This window comes from Brienomyrus brachyistius, chromosome 9 (assembly GCF_023856365.1).
Source record: "Brienomyrus brachyistius isolate T26 chromosome 9, BBRACH_0.4, whole genome shotgun sequence".
NCBI lineage: Eukaryota > Metazoa > Chordata > Actinopteri > Osteoglossiformes > Mormyridae > Brienomyrus > Brienomyrus brachyistius.
The window spans coordinates 20,250,279-20,266,448 of NC_064541.1; the positions used below are offsets into that span (position 1 = coordinate 20,250,279).

Genomic DNA, 16,170 nt, shown 5'->3' on the forward strand with positions numbered 1-16,170 from the left:
GTCACTGTGATTTGGTGAGTTTTGTAACCATTTGCTAAAAATCAGTAATACAAAGCAACGTAAAATATTTTTAGGTCTTCAAATTAATTTCACATTTATTTATTTATGATTATAAGTTTTAATATTTGGTGTGATTAATCATAGAAATCTGTGCAATTAGTTTATGTTTTTTAATCGATTTACAGCCAGATTTTACATACATTTACACATTTATACTTTCTCACGATCAGAGTTGAGCAGACAGGCGATCGTGCGGGTAAGGCGTGCAAGGAGCAGGCAGACAGGCAAATACGGGAAATACTGGGGATTTATTACGGAAGCGCGGACTGGGAAACATCTCACGCATACAAACATCAATGACAGACAAGGGAAACAGGCAAGACCAGGACTTAAATAGGACGGGACTAATCAAAGTAAGTGGACAAAGCTGGAGACGATCAGGGAAGCACACGTGGGTAATCAGGGGGCGTGGCACACACGAGGAGCGGACGAGCCGGGCGTGATATACTTCAGGATCTACATAAGAACATAAGATATTTACAAACGAGAGGAGGCCATTTGGCCCATCAAGCTCGTTCGGGGAGAACTTACCTAATAGCTCAGAGTTGTTAAAATCTTATCTAGCTCTGATTTAAAGGAACCCAGGGTTTTAGCTTGCTCTACACTAGAAGGAAGACTATTCCATACTCTAACTACACGCTGTGTAAAGAAGTGTTTCCTCAAATTCAGTTATATTAGCATGCTTCCAATCAGAAGATACCACACAATAACGATTTCTGGAATAGTAAAGTTAAATACTCCGATAATATCCCTCATGATATGTCATAGCACAATGAAATCTGTCACCTGAACTATACAAGTTTGATGGTTAACGATCTTCAGACCCTGTATCTCGCCTAAGAAGAGCGAACTAGTGATCCTGTATCATGACTTACATGAAACTGCACCAAGCAGAAAAAAATCTAAATATAGAATGTCAACACTTAATGTATTGGGAATATATCCCAATATACCTATTGGGAAATTGTACCTTTGTCTATCTCGGTTTGCTCTTCACGAGACTTACATATAGATACAGAGAAGAGAGCAAGCTTAGGAATCCCAGCATGGGGATGGCCAGTGGCCACAGTACCCTGAAGCAATCTAGGTTCAATTCCACAGTTGGGTCAGGTCAGGTTGGAGAACATGGACTGGTATAGCACATTGACATGCCCACTACACAACAAAAAGCTACAAGATCAAGATTGGTAAATCTCTTCACCGACAGACACCCCACAACCCTGCTGAACACACAGGCCATGCAAACATTGAACAGAATGGAAGTGAGAACACACCCCTGACAAACCCCAGAATCCCCTGGGAAGAACACGGAGGTTCTGCCTCCACTCTGCACAGCACTCACAGAACCAGTGTACAGGCCGGCCATGACGGGGGGATCCCGCACAGCCTAAGGATGTCCAAAAGGGCAGCTCTATTGAATGAGGCTGCAACAGCCTGCAGAGAAACCCTGCCGATATTCACGTTTGCCCTCGATGGGAATCCTCAGTGCCAGGATGTGGTTGATGTAGACTTCTTAGGTGTGAAACCAGACTGCTCCAGGCACCGATATGCAAAAAAGTGATCACAGATCCTGCTGAGGAAGACCCTAGCAAGGTCCTCACCCGGCACCGAGAGTATTGTTACCTCCGTGTAACTGCCACAATCCAGGCAATCACTCTTCCCTTTCCAGACAGGAACAGCAAATCAGAGTGACCCTTGTTGAAAGGAGTGACATCAGACACCATCGGATGGAGTCAATCCGCTACAACAACAGCTTCTCCCTGCATGTGGCAGCCATCAGACCGACCAGACCAAAAGTAGGTGTCCCCACCTACAGAGATCTGGCCCCTCCCCGGTCTGCGTACCTCACAGAGTGCAGCCACTGAAATGTGGAGTTTATGAAGCTGACCGACAGCAAGGGAAGATGGCCTTCCTGCCAGATGATTTTAGCCTGTCCGAGTATATTTTTGCATAGAAATGTATTTACTTTTTTTGAGTCAGTCCCGCTGTGAAAGTGGTAATTTGTAATTTGATGTCCTGTCTGTCTTTTTGGTGTGGTTTGGTTTGCATTATGTCGTTTACTGTTCTCCGGAAACGCATTTTTATGTGTGACAGTATTCTTTCTGCCTGAGTCCTTCATTACCCTGCTTTTATGGTTTATTTAACTTTCACGCACCTTGAAATTCACACTTCTGGGTTTTTCTGGAAGTGTGTTGGGGGCACGTAAGAATATCAGTACACAGGGTGTATTAAATTATGAACAGAATGTTAAATATGATCTGTCACGTTTCATGTAGAATCCAGGCAGCAACTGGGTCAGCAGGCCTAGGTTGTGGGAGGTAGGGATTAGATTTGTAGACATAAAACACATTTCTGACATAAATACCAAACATAATCCTGCCCGCATGGGTGTAGAGGTTGTTTCGTAAGAACGTGTTCTCCCAAACTGGTTGTGTTTGTTTGATTCAAAGCGTTTATTTGTTACTGGAATATGCCATTAATTTAACACTAGAACTATTACGCATTAGCAAATTTGCGAAAATTCCCTGGCACTAATAAGCCTGGGCAGATTTCAGCAGGACCATCAGCGCCATTGTCCGCCTGCTTTTGTTGTGCAAACACACTAATCACCTATAGCAGTGAACCCTGCCACATTTATTTACTCAGACTGGTAGCTCAAATCCAAGGCAGCCCAAACCTATATGCTGAGTCATGGTCATGAGGTACAAGAGAACTGCAACAGAAATTGCACGTGTACGAGCATGTAATCAACCATGGACCATTACTTCGCTCAGCTTATGACATTTGTGTACAAACATACATTGAAGACTGAAGTGTTCGTATGTTTTCTTTCTATGGGCAACCTTTCATTCTATTTTCACTTTATTTTTTATAAATAAAACAGACTTGTGTTTCCATATATTTTGTGAACGTGTGTCTCATATTTGCAGGTCAGTCAGTGTGTGGGATATTTTGTATATGTATGGCAGGTTTTTGTTTTTTTTGTTTCACCTGTGAACCCTGGTACATTTGCATTTATTTACTCAGGCTGCTAGCTCAAATCCAACGCAGCCCAAACCTATGTGTGTGACATGGAAACCGTCACAAAAACCTGCCGTATCTATACAAAATAATACATTCTCGGTGTCTGTAGAAACAATACTCCTGAATGAATTTACAAAACAGCACCCAATACGAACACATGAGGGCGTTATTTGTTCACAACCAGCTATCCAGTGTAACTATGGCGGTAAACAGCTCCGCTCGCAGCCCGTACCGAGCACCGATGGCGTCGGCGCCGCGGTAAGAAAGCATTGTTAAGTTGTGGCATAAAACGGTATCCTGCATGTGTAACATACTTTGCTTGTTTTAAAGTTGTTCTTCAAATTAAGGGGCTTTCAGTACCTTCACTGGGTCACGTACGTTTATTTTGTACAATATTCAAAATATGTTTGTGTGATTCCTAGCCGAGATAATGTGTATTGGAAATTCAACATGATGCATAAAAGTGGATTGCCAATTAATATATGATGTAGGGCAGCACTGTGGCCGCGGGTGGGGTCACGTGTTAACAGCACTCCTCAGCTCTGCAGAGGTTACAGATTTTCTACTTTTTAGTCTTTTTTTCGATACTTGCGTGGCCCTGCAATGGTCTGGCTACCGGACGAAATTCGACTCCTTTTTTATGTTCCGCTTGTCCTACTATTTAGTGAATGAACTGGACAAGGAAATGACCAATAAAATATATTGAATGAATACATTCCTTGTTTTAACCGAGGTGCCATTTCTGTGGTCCTTTTAGACATTTCATTTCTATTGGCAATCGTGTTCTGTTTTACATATTGGCGAATATTGATATAAGGGAAACGGAAAAGTTTAGAGCCTTCAAGATCCGCTATTTTTAGTTTCTATCTGCATGGCCAATAAACCTCGTTAGGGAAATTAGATTAACATTGAACTGGATCTATAATTGTTGTAATCAAAGATCAGAGGACTTGAAGGTAGGCATTGGGAGAATGAAAATGGGCTTTATTTAAACAAAACAGGAGCAACTCGCTTGTGGGTTGACAGTTTCAACAGAACAGATCCAATAATTCTCGGACTCAGTACTAAGCATACAAACTTAAAATGATTTTTAATATGCCTTTGTTATGCATTATCTCTAAATTCCCCAATGAAATAGATTAACCTTTTCACTGTTAACTCAAAAAAATCCATTCTAATGTTAAGATTTCAGAGTTGAAATAAACTGATTTGTCAGGCATTGATTTAAAATAAGTTGAATGACACAAAGGCAGTCAGTTGGTGGACAAAAAAGGGGTTTATGCAACCGAACATGGGTAGGGAAACAAACAAGACTGAAAGGGGTCAAAGCAGGAAGGATAGTATGGGGAAGGACACAGGCACACAAGAGGAACGACATCAATGGCAAGACTAACAGGTACTTAAATACAAATATTAACGAGGGATAACAAGCAACAGGTGAGCTTCATCAGGTCACATCAGGGAGGAGGCGGGAGTGTCAAAGAGAAATGACGGGCAGGACATTACAGTTACCCCTCCCCCCAGAAGCATGGCCTCCGGGCATGGAGGAAAAACAGGGGAGGGGACCAAGGGGATCGGCCACTAGGGCAGACATGCAGGCTCGAGGGCAGCCAGGGACAACAGACCAGGGGTCAAAGGGACAAACACCAGACAGTAACAGGGGCCAGGGATCAAAGGGACAAACACCAGACAGTAACAGGGGCCAGGGGTCAAAGGGACAAACACCAGACAGTAACAGGGGCCAGGGATCAAAGGGACAAACACCAGACAGTAACAGGGGCCAGGGATCAAAGGGACAAACACCAGACAGTAACAGGGGCCAGGGATCAAAGGGACAAACACCAGACAGTAACAGGGGCCAGGGATCAAAGGGGCAAACACCAGACAGTAACAGGGGCCAGGGATCAAAGGGGCAAACACCAGACAGTAACAGGGGCCAGGGGTCAAAGGGACAAACACCAGACAGTAACAGGGGCCAGGGGGCAGAAGAGACAAAGACAGACAGAACATGACACTCAAAAACAGGGCAGACAAGAAGAGGAACAACGGAGATAGATAGAGAATTACCGGAGAGGACAGTATGGGACAAAAAGGCAGAAAACAAAGGCAGGACAGGGCAATGGAACAGGGACCAACGTGCAATGAGAGGAAGTGGGGAACATCCAGGGAGGGATATGGACCCTCCTGGGCCCACTCACCAGCAAGGTGGGACCTAAGGGCTTCAGAGGGCCAGTGAGACCAGAGGGTGCAGTGATGCCACCAGGGCCAGAGAAGGAGTGCACAGAGGGGCCACCAGGGCCAGAGAAGGAGTGCACAGAGGGGCCACCAGGGCCAGAGAAGGAGTGCACAGAGGGGCCACCAGGGCCAGAGAAGGAGTGCACAGAGGGGCCACCAGGGCCAGAGAAGGAGTGCACAGAGGGGCCACCAGGGCCAGAGAAGGAGTGCACAGAGGGGCCACCAGGGCCAGAGAAGGAGTGCATAGAGGGGCCACCAGGGCCAGAGAAGGAGTGCACAGAGGGGCCAATGTCGGGGGTAAATGGGAGTCTGGTTGGTTGGCACAGATAGTGTCACCCCATATCCCCACCCCCTGGAGATGGAGGCTGGACCAGCCCCTCTTCTGGGCCCCAGCTAACAAAGATGACTGCACCAGGACTTAGGATAGGGTTGGTGTGGACTTCGGGCTGAGGCAGGTGCCCATGGAGCAGGACTTAGGGCAAGTCCCAGAAGGTCCCAGTCTAAGTCCTCTGGCGGGGCATCTTCTGAGTCAACCCAACTCGGCCTGGCAGCAACCACAGAGTTTGGTATCAGCCTGGCTGCAACCTGCAGGGGATGAGGAAACCACCAGCAGGGAGCCAGCCAGTGGGCTAGGCAGGCCCTGGTGGGATACCAGGAGATGAGGCAGGAGGCGGCAGTGTGGCAGGAGACAAAGCAGGAACCGAGGGGGAGGCAGGAGGCAAGCAGGATGCAGCCGGGGCACCCGGAACCGAACAGGGCAAAGCCACGACACCTGGAGGTGAGCAGAGCAAAGCCAGGACGCCTGGAGGTGACCATAGCAAAGCCAGGACGCATGGAGGTGAGCAGAGCAAAGCCACGATGCCTGGAAGTGAGCAGAGCAAAGCCAGGAGGCCTGGAGGTGACCATAGCAAAGCCAGGACGCATGGAGGTGAGCAGAGCAAAGCCACGACGCCTGGAGGTGAGCAGAGCAAAGCCAGGATGCCTGTAGGTGAGCAAAGCAAAGCCAGGACGCATGGAGGTGAGCAGAGCAAAGTCACAACACCTGGAGGTGAGCAGAGCAAAGCCGCGACACCTGGAGGTGAGTAGAGCAAAGCCAGGACGCCTGGAGGTGAGCAGAGCAAAGCCGCGACACCTGGAGGTGAGCAGAGCAAAGCCAGGACGCATGGAGGTGAGCAGAGCAAAGCCAGGACGCATGGAGGTGAGCAGAGCAAAGTCACGACACCTGGAGGTGAGCGGAGCAAAGCCACGACACCTGGAGGTGAGCGGAGCAAAGCCACGACGCCTGGAGGTGAGCAAAGCAAAGCCAGGACGCCTGGAGGTGAGCAGAGCAAAGCCAGGACGCATGGAGGTGAGCAGAGCAAAGCCAGGACGCATGGAGGTGAGCAGAGCAAAGCCACGACACCTGGAGGTGAACAGAGCAAAGCCATGATACCTGGAGATGAGCAGAGCAAAGCCAGGACGCCTGCCGCACCCACTGGGAATCCCAGCGGGATGGCAGGAGAGAGATAGCAGTCCACACAGCACAAAGTGGTGTCTTGGTTGGTTCCTCACCTAGGAAGGACGTAGGCACAATAGCTTCCCTAGGCGTACGCTCGGGTGGCATGATTCCTATTGGGCCGGTAGCTCGGGACTTTTGTGGGGCAGCCCTCTCTGGGCCAGGAGCCTCTGGTGGCACAGCAGAGCTGGGTACAGCCGTTGGGGGTGCAGCAGGGGCAAGGATGGCCTCTGGGGGAGGAACAGAGGTAAGGACAGGTAGAATAAGCCCCTGTGAAGCAGACCCTGGAGACTCAGGATGAACTGAAGCCCCCCTGGGCTGGACACTGGAGGTGTGACGATAGCTTCCCCTGCATAGGTCTCTGGAGGCACTGGGTCAGGCAAGGAGGCAGCCAGCTTTCTCCACTTCTTCCTGCGGCGAGCTGAGGAGAGGCAGTGAGGAGAGGCAGTGAGGAGAGGCAGTGAGGAGAGCGAATTCACGTCACAGGGAAGTGACAAGCCGAGTGGCCTCACGTCGTGGCAGTGAGCCTGGTCTGGTGTCCTTATTGGCAGGGTGACCCACATGCCGGGAGACTCACCGGATCCTCATCCTCCTCGGGCTCCTCTACGTCACTCTCAGTCAGCGGATCAATGAGGACATTGCCCACAAACCATTGCTGAGAGAGAGGCTTGGACACCAGGAGGAGGTTAGAAACAAGGGAAAGCGTACAGGATGTGGAACGAAAGAGGCATCCGGGGATGCCTGTCAGTGGAGTCCGGTGATTCTGTCGTAACCAAGGACCCAAGGACTCGAAGGCAGGCGTTGGGAGAACAAAAAGGGGCTTTATTTAAACAAAACAGGATCAGGGAAACAAGACAGCGAGGGATCAAACTGAGAAGGCTAGTATGGGAACGACATGGGCAGACAAACGGAACGACCATGAATGACTGGACTGGGGCTGATGAGACAAACAGGTACTAAAATACAAAGACTATTGAGGGGCAACCAGCCACAGGTGTGACTCATCAGGGTCACGTTAGGGAGGAGACAAGATGGGCAGGTGCACATGGCAGGCAAGACATTACTGTACGATTAACAGTTATTTCCTGTGTTTTCTAGACGCATTGGTGAGTTGTTCTTTGTGTGTATGTTTATGTGGTCAGATTTTGAACATGCTGTTATTGGCAATAATAATAATAATAATAATAATAATAATAGATACTTTATTGATCCCTGTGGGGAAATTCTCTTTACGCCTCCCTCAACTTGTTGTCTGTACGTGTTTCGCTGCCCCTGATTGGTTAAATAAAACCTTATTTTTGTCCGTCAGCTGATGGTCTTTGTGTCCCTCATGCCGGCTGTCATGACAGTTATTCAGCTTATTTTTAATCAATGCCTGACAAATCAGTTTAGTTCAACTCCCAAATCTTGACATTATAATGCATTTTTTTGAGTTAACTGTGAAAATGTTGATCTATTGCATTTGGGAATTTAGAGAAAATGCATAACAGAGGCCCACTAAAAGTCATTTCAAGTTTGTATGCGTAGTATTGAGTTCCAAAGGTAAAATATCACTTGTTGGGTTTGTACTATTGAAACTGTCAACTCACAAAGGAGTTGTAGCCTCTTTGATTCTTCGTCGGTAGACAGTGATAAGCGTTAGCAATCCATGCTACGACAGCTCATGTGAAAGTGGCTGGTGGACGGTTCAGAGGTGTAGCAGGGGGTTGCCGCATGGGGACGAGGTCAGGAAGTGCTGCATGCGTGTTGTTACACTGTGGGCAAGATTACATCCGAGATGATGAACAAATCTCAGGACTGTAATTAGAGCTTCTCTGGCATTGTGATGGATATCAGTGTCGTCAACTGTGGCCAAAGCTCAGTGTTTTCCTTCAATCATCTCTTAGGCTGCCAGTTTAAAACCTTGTCTCATGGCCACAGGTGTGTGATGTGGACACATTGGTGTAGGGATGTGATGTGGACACATTGGTGTAGGGATGTGATGTGGACACATTGGTGTAGGGATGTGATGTGGACACATTGGTGTAGGGATGTGATGTGGACATAGTGGTGTAGAGAAGTGATGTGGACACATTGGTGTAGGGATGTGATGTGGACATATTGGTGTAGGGATGTGATGTGGACATATTGGTGTAGGGAAGTGATGTGGACACATTGGTGTAGGGATGTGATGTGGACACATTGGTGTAGGGAAGTGATGTGGACACATTGGTGTATGGATGTGATGTGGACACATTGGTGTAGGGATGTGATGTGGACACATTGGTGTAGGGAAGTGATGTGGACACATTGGTGTAGGGATGTGATGTGGACACATTGGTGTAGGGATGTTACCCAGCTGGATGCTGCACGCTGACGGTTAATGGAAAACACTGTGAAAGGGGAACACAAGCCCCTCAACCAGTGGGTCTCTGGGGCCTGTAATTATACTCATACTAGCGAACTCAACACTCATATAAACCCAAAAACTTGTATGTTTCGTGATATGGTGTTTTGTAAGAATTTAGACAAATATATCAAAATGCTACGCTATACACTACGCCTGTATCGTTTAATATATGTATGGAACATTGAAAGGAAATTAAGAATTGTAACCTCTTCAAAATTTTTGGAAACATTGATAATCACAGTAATGCTTGTTCGGCCAGAGAACTGTTATTTTAGTATGAATTTTACTCAGAATAACTGCAGTCCCTTCCATCCATTTGTCTTCTGACAAGCTATCCTTTGGGACATTGAGCTTACCCAGGCAGTATAGACCACGAAGTGAAGGTACACCCTGGATCGAATGTCAGTCTAACGCAGCGCACATTCACGCTATTTTATCTCACTACCCTTCGGCAACCACGCAAAGTCATGCTACACAGTCGCGGCGAATTAATCGTCACATTTTAAAGTTCAAAAATGATACGAGCTTCATTTGAAATTAATAGCTTGTCGACATTCACGAATGAATGTGAAATGTCAACTTTTTTGTTAGACATTTCCAAACAATATGGTGTTATTTTATTTTGTACTGAGAATGACACTGTTCCCGCTTGAACTCGAGCCCACAGTCTTTATATCAAAAGGAGTTTAATTTCCCAGTTTTAAACCGTCATATTTCTAATATTTCTAATAATAATATATACGAGAACGACTATTTAAGTGGGCTGTATCTGCATTGTCTTGGGAGTTTGAGTCATTTTATATATTTAAATTAAACAGAGTTATTTTTAAATCAGCATGGCGCGTAAACGTGGTGCAATTAAATCAACAAGAAACAACGTATTTAAATGCCAATGAAGCATAATCAAAATCCACTCAAAATGATTATAATACTATGAAGACACTGTAAAATGCAAGAAAAATTGTTTTGCAATTTGCATTTTTTACCGCGTTTGTTGTGATTATGCTGATCATTCATTTACTATTTAGTTCGGGTAGATGGTCGCTTATTTGAAGACAAATTACAGTGTGAGTATACAGTTAAATCCACTCCGACTTTATTACCCGGCTTCAGCTGAAAAGCCGATAAACTGTAATTGTCGCAGATTGCTGTGACCGTCAGGGTACAATACGGACATGCTCACTTCAATGAAAAATGTGATTAAACACTCCATCAAATAAATTTGTTTTCAAAATCCTACAAATAAATTCAAAGTGCGTCTCTGACATATTTAAAGATACAACTTGTGGATTAATGTCACTGCCACAGAAATATACATTTTTTTCATTTGTTCTTGACAAAAAAAGAAAAGAAAATACACTCCCATATATTTTCAGATATTTACTAGAAGCAATATACAACTAGAAAATACTATACAAAACGTGTTTAGAACAAATACCGTACTCACCTTTACATAGGCATTGGGTAATGATATGCTATGCTACTCTACTACATTTTCCAATTTCCGGCTTTGCAGCAACAGGTTTAATACGAATAGTTAGAAATGGGCTCTTTCGCACCAGTAGTTCGCATTAAATATATGGCCAGACTGTAATGTAGTTTTTCCTCAATAAAGACAATAACCATCATCTTTTCCACAATTCATGAGCGTGGATGACAACAGAACAAAAACAATGTAATATCACTGCGATGTGTCCGACTAAAACAGACAGTATTAAAACGACGAAACTATCAGTGTTCAAGAATAAAGTGCCACAGTTTTTTTTTTTTATTAAATATATACATTGGAAATTGTAGAGAATTGCTGGCCACGATTTCTTTAAGAGACGCTCATTTGTCAGTGTAGTTTTAATGTTTTGTATAATAGATGCTTCCCCAGCAATTATTATTATTATTATTGTTATTATTATTATTATTATTACCACCATGAAAATGCGGTGTATAATTAAAACTATATCTTAGTTGAATGTCCTTACCAACAATTAAGATTGCACCAATTAACTTAAACTGGATTTAACGTTCAGTTCCAACTGGGGCAAAATAAATATAGATGTTGATCAGTGTCTACATTTTCGAGTCTTTTCGCCTACAGCCTCTGTAGTTCTCCTGCAGTGAGCGATGTCCTGCTCATTCAATGACATTAGTGTGGCCATTTATACCCGTGGTTTGTACGGAGTCCGGAGGTTGCAACAGGTCTGGGGAGTTGCACGGGGGGCTACCAGGTGCACTGTGTTCGCTGTCTGTATCGCTTCCTCTCTTGCCTCCGCTGCCGCTGGAGCCTGACCCTGCAGATCCCCCGGCACTGTGAGTTTTTACGTGTTTACTAAGGTGATCGCTGCGCATAAACCGCTTATTGCACACCGGACATGCAAATCTTTTCTCACCGGTATGCGTACGTAAATGTCGCTGCAGCTCATCGGATCGCGTGAACCTCTTGCCACAAAACAGCCAATTGCAAACGAAAGGTCTCTCTCCAGTATGCCATCGCAGGTGTGCCTTGAGATGCGAAGTTTTACCGTACACTTTTCCGCAGCCCGGGATATGACAGCTGTGAAGCCCTTTCCTACGCAGACTGGCTCCGGCTGGTCCTAGTCTCTCTGCCTCCTGGCAGTTAGGGCAGTCGCAAGTGGCTCTGCCTGAATACCGCCGGGACGACGACCGAGGAGATCCTGCTAAAGATGCTGCTGGCCCTCCGGTCAGCATGGTCCCGCCCGCTCCTGCTAAAGGCGAAGGGCTAGAGTCTGGGTAGGATGATAACACGGGCTTGAACCCGTCCATCAAGTGTTGACCGGCGGTCAGAAGGTGAGGAGAAGCGCTAGAACTAAAAGCCGAGTGGCTCAGACCGGAATAATCTGAACTGTAGCCTCCCAAAGGAGAGTGCAACGAAGTCTGAAGTCCCCCGGAATGCAACGATGTCTGCAACGCGGCTCCGTTTGGGTTCTGGACATCAATCCAGCCAGCTCCCACGTCCCACCACGCAGGAGTGGCGGTGGTACCAACATCTCCTGTAGGTATGCCAGGGTGAGAAGATTTAAACCACGACTCATAGGGATGTGCGACACTCATTCTCGGATAGATACCCTGTAAACTGTCCACTGATGTATGCACTTTGGAAATGAACACCGGTTGGTGGCTGGGATCTTGGGACGTGTTGGAAACAGAAGCTTGGAAAACCGAGTAGTCGTTTCCGAAGTGTGAATTCGAAGAATTGCCAGACGTCAGGGAAAAGGCACTTGATCCCGTGGAGCCGTTTGTCCCAAAGGATTCCGATAGTCCTGTCCCGTTTCTGGAAACTCCAGATACGCCGAAACTCGTCAGGCTGGACCCGACGTTGCAGCTACTAGCGGTGGCTCTTTTCCAAGGGTGGAAACCTTTACCAAAAGATGATGTATTATCCGATATAGAAGAAGGTGAGGGACTCGGGCTTCCGATCTTGTTGCAGGTAGCCGCTAGCATGGCTAAAGGAGTCGATCCTAATCTCGGCTCCTCCTAAAAAGAGATTTTAAAAAGAATTACTAAATGAGGAAGCACGATAACCCGCCTTCTCGTTTTAAAATAAATCCATATATAGAGTTTTAAATATGCAATTGTTCTATCCCATCAGCCTACAATTAGTGCCTTCGTACCGTTTAAGATCAGCATAGAACAATTCACTGAGTATATTTCGTAAAACTAACATGTTCACTCGCTTTACATCACAGTATACATTTTTGCATGCGAATGACGTACCTTTAGATCGCGATGAACAAGAAACGCAAAAGTTAAAATACGGCGAAATGGTACAGGTTTAAGAGGATTCTATAATGGAATAACATAAACGTCCTGGGTGCATCTGCAGATAGATGACAGAAAGTGCAAATCCCGTTTCTTTCTGATGGAAGTACTTTCCTTGACCAATTTGCTAAAAACATAACCAACGGACTGACTTTCCCACTCGTACCAAAGCAATTTCAATCCTTTCCGCAGGACAATTACACAACTAATTAAACCGGCAAGAAAATCCTTAGACTCACCCCTAGAAGTGAAGTTGCCATCACAAAAAAGCGCCCTCCTCAGAGGATCTTTTTATATTTATAAATCAGAGCACTGTTTTTTTAGAGGTGTGCAATACAATGATGTATTCCGCCCATTTCACCACAATTGTAGGTCCTCTCCGACTTTGAAGTGCCGCTGGGACGCAGCCGGCCAATCAGAGCACCGGCACCTCCAGCTTTCCACATTCTAACGTGAGGTCATCAATAGACTTCAGGCACCACCCCCCCCCTCACCCGCGCTTCCGCAGTGAAAGAACAAAACGGACACGATAACGTTATAATGTGGACGTAGTAATAAAAAGATTATAACTACGAGAGAATAAACCCGAGCAATTAAGGTCATATTGACCATAGTATTTGTTTTATATCCACCCGCGACACTCGGGGCAGGAATTTAAGTTTCCAATAGCTGAAGAAATAGTATGCAGGTCTGTGATTTGTGTTCCACAAATCAAATGAGTAAAATGAGTATGAAAAGTTAAAAAGGTAAAAGTACATTAAAGGAATGTACATATTCACATATTATTATTCAGCTATTTTAAAACGTTTTCAGCCGACTAGTTTGACTGCTCTTTTAAAATAATTCTTAAGGAAAAATGCCATAACCAACGAATATAAAAATAAGTTTTGTTTTCAGGAACTACTATTAAAAGATTAAAGGCTATGTTTGGATAAAAAAAATTCTAATTCTAATATTTATTAGAAGCTGACTGTGCTGCATATTCACAAATTTGAGCAACTTATGTATAGTTAATGTAGGCCTGCAGCCTATATTGTATATAAACTGAGCTGTAGCAACTAGTGCGTGTTTATTTGCACTCGCTGCTGAGTGATTTCGGCATGTTGAGAGGGCGTATCTGCCCGACCCTGGGGTGTAGGGAGGGTTAGGGTTAGAACGAGCAGCGTGTCCCGAATATAACCGTTTGTTTCATACGGAACATTATCTCTGACAGCTTTGTATTATGAATTAAATTATTAAAATAAATGTAATTTAAACATACATTTCTGAGTTAAACCCCCCACGCACTTGGATTTTGTTTAATGTGAATGCAGAGTTCTTATAAATGCAAAATGATATGCGAGCGTGTTTGTATACGTTTGACATAGTCCGCCCTATATTTTACTTGAGCGCTGGCATGTTGCTCCAGTAATGTTTAATTCCATTAGCATGCAGTGTGCACAAACTGCATGAATTTAATTTGAATTTCAAATTTAATAAAGCCCGTGGTTTTAATCATTTGCAGTTTTATTTGTTTGGTATTAATATGCTTATTGACCGAGTCTGTTGACCAGCTTGGCCATCGCAGGACAAGGAAAAGTTAATTAAAGCGACCGCGGAATATTCATCATATCATCTGCATAGCCTGTACCTTCTATACTTTATTACGCACTGTGATGGATGGCCAGTCAGGTTATTCTCCTTGTTTCTTCAATTTCGACAATAGATCTTGGGAAAATACGCGATGAAAGGTCAATCCACGCCGTGCTCAAATTTCGCAAAATAAAGAAGTCGAGATAATGACAGCGACTCTCAAGAACTTGATACATACAAACATGTATTGCTTGTTTAGTTATGTAGTAGTAGTAATAATAATAATAATAATTGTCATTATTATTATTATTATTATTATTCATGATTTTCTTTCTTTTCATAATGTATAACTTACAATACCAGTAAAATATATTTCGCACGAGTATTGCATATTTCACTATCATTTCTGTACTCATAGTTTGCCATTATTATATCAACCAACTTATATTTTGACAGTATTATTGTATATATTAGTAACAGATATTTGACAGTCTATAACACCCCCGAAAGTCACGTCACCGCAAACCTATGGAGTTGTAAATCGGAATGCTCTCGTCTTCGAAATCTGTCATGGAAATATCACGTTTGTTTACATAAACTTTTCATAGCATATGCCATTCAGAAAGCATAATACGATTTTTATATTCAAAATTGTGAGACGTTAAGTCTCTCCGTTGATCTACAATTTCTTGATAATGTAGCTTAAAGCAGTTATATTAAAGTGCACCTAACTTCTTTAAAGTTTACCCCTGCATCAGAAGATTATTAACGGCAAAAGAAAAAAACTTAACTGGTAACAGGCGGTCGGTATAAATATGTGTAGTGGCTGTTTTCGTGATTATTTCATGCATATACGTACCGTATTGTCCGATAAGCATTACCGGTAAAGTTTCACCATGTCCAGAAGAGAAAGTAGATTGCTTCAACAATCTTTCAAAAATGCACGAGAGACTTCTAAGACACCAAAATAAGAAAAAGAGAAATAAATACGGGAGTACGGATATTACAATGGGAAATGGGAGTAACCGAGAAGACAGTCATTCAGTACCGTCTTAATCAGATTATATGTTCCGCACAGGTTTGGCAACGCGCGAAGTGAAGGAGGTGGTTATTTACCTATAAATCCACCGGTCCGTGGTCATCGTACCGTGCGCTTAGAGAGACCCTTGCCGCTACATTCTTCTGTTTGTTAAACATGCATCTTATTCCACTATAGAAGCTGCGGGGATTCTATATGTAAAATATATACGGCAGAAATAGTCTTAAACGTGTCTGACATAGTTACCTTTGAGGTTTACCTGGAGACAAGCCTATACACTTTAATGCCTAATGTCGCTGAAGTACTCAATTCCCTATTGCAAATATATTACACAATTTCAACTGACGCAATTTATTTCAAAGATCGGTTTCGCGACACAAATATATGTGTATATGTATACATATCCCTCATTTTTGTTTGCATTTTGAAATTTGAGCAAACTCCCACTGTAATAAATATTCCATATTCAAAAGGTGGCGCCCGGGTCGAGCTTTTCATTCTGGCCTAACTGTAAAGCGCAGAACAGATGTCACAATTTAAATCTGTCTTCTCATACGCATGAAATTGCCGTCGCGAAATCAA

At 44.3% G+C, this 16,170-nt stretch overlaps 1 protein-coding gene across 3 annotated transcripts; it reads right to left on the reverse strand.

Moving 5' to 3' along the window:
• Window positions 1-10,338: 10,338 nt before the first annotated feature.
• Window positions 10,339-13,326, reverse strand: sp8b (sp8 transcription factor b). Of its 3 annotated transcripts, XM_049025414.1 has the most exons (3): window positions 13,217-13,326; window positions 11,588-12,692; window positions 10,339-11,488 (listed from the first exon to the last, which is right to left on the reverse strand). In XM_049025414.1, exons 1-3 carry the CDS (start codon window positions 13,235-13,237, stop codon window positions 11,331-11,333), a joined length of 1,284 nt encoding a protein of 427 aa, XP_048881371.1. In that variant the 5' UTR covers window positions 13,238-13,326; the 3' UTR covers window positions 10,339-11,330. The 3 variants fall into 3 exon arrangements, with proteins under 3 accessions (XP_048881371.1, XP_048881369.1, XP_048881370.1); XM_049025412.1 differs by having other exon boundaries at window positions 10,339-12,692; XM_049025413.1 differs by lacking the exon at window positions 13,217-13,326 and adding an exon at window positions 12,933-13,143 and having other exon boundaries at window positions 10,339-12,692.
• Between the last annotated feature and the right edge of the window lie 2,844 nt (window positions 13,327-16,170).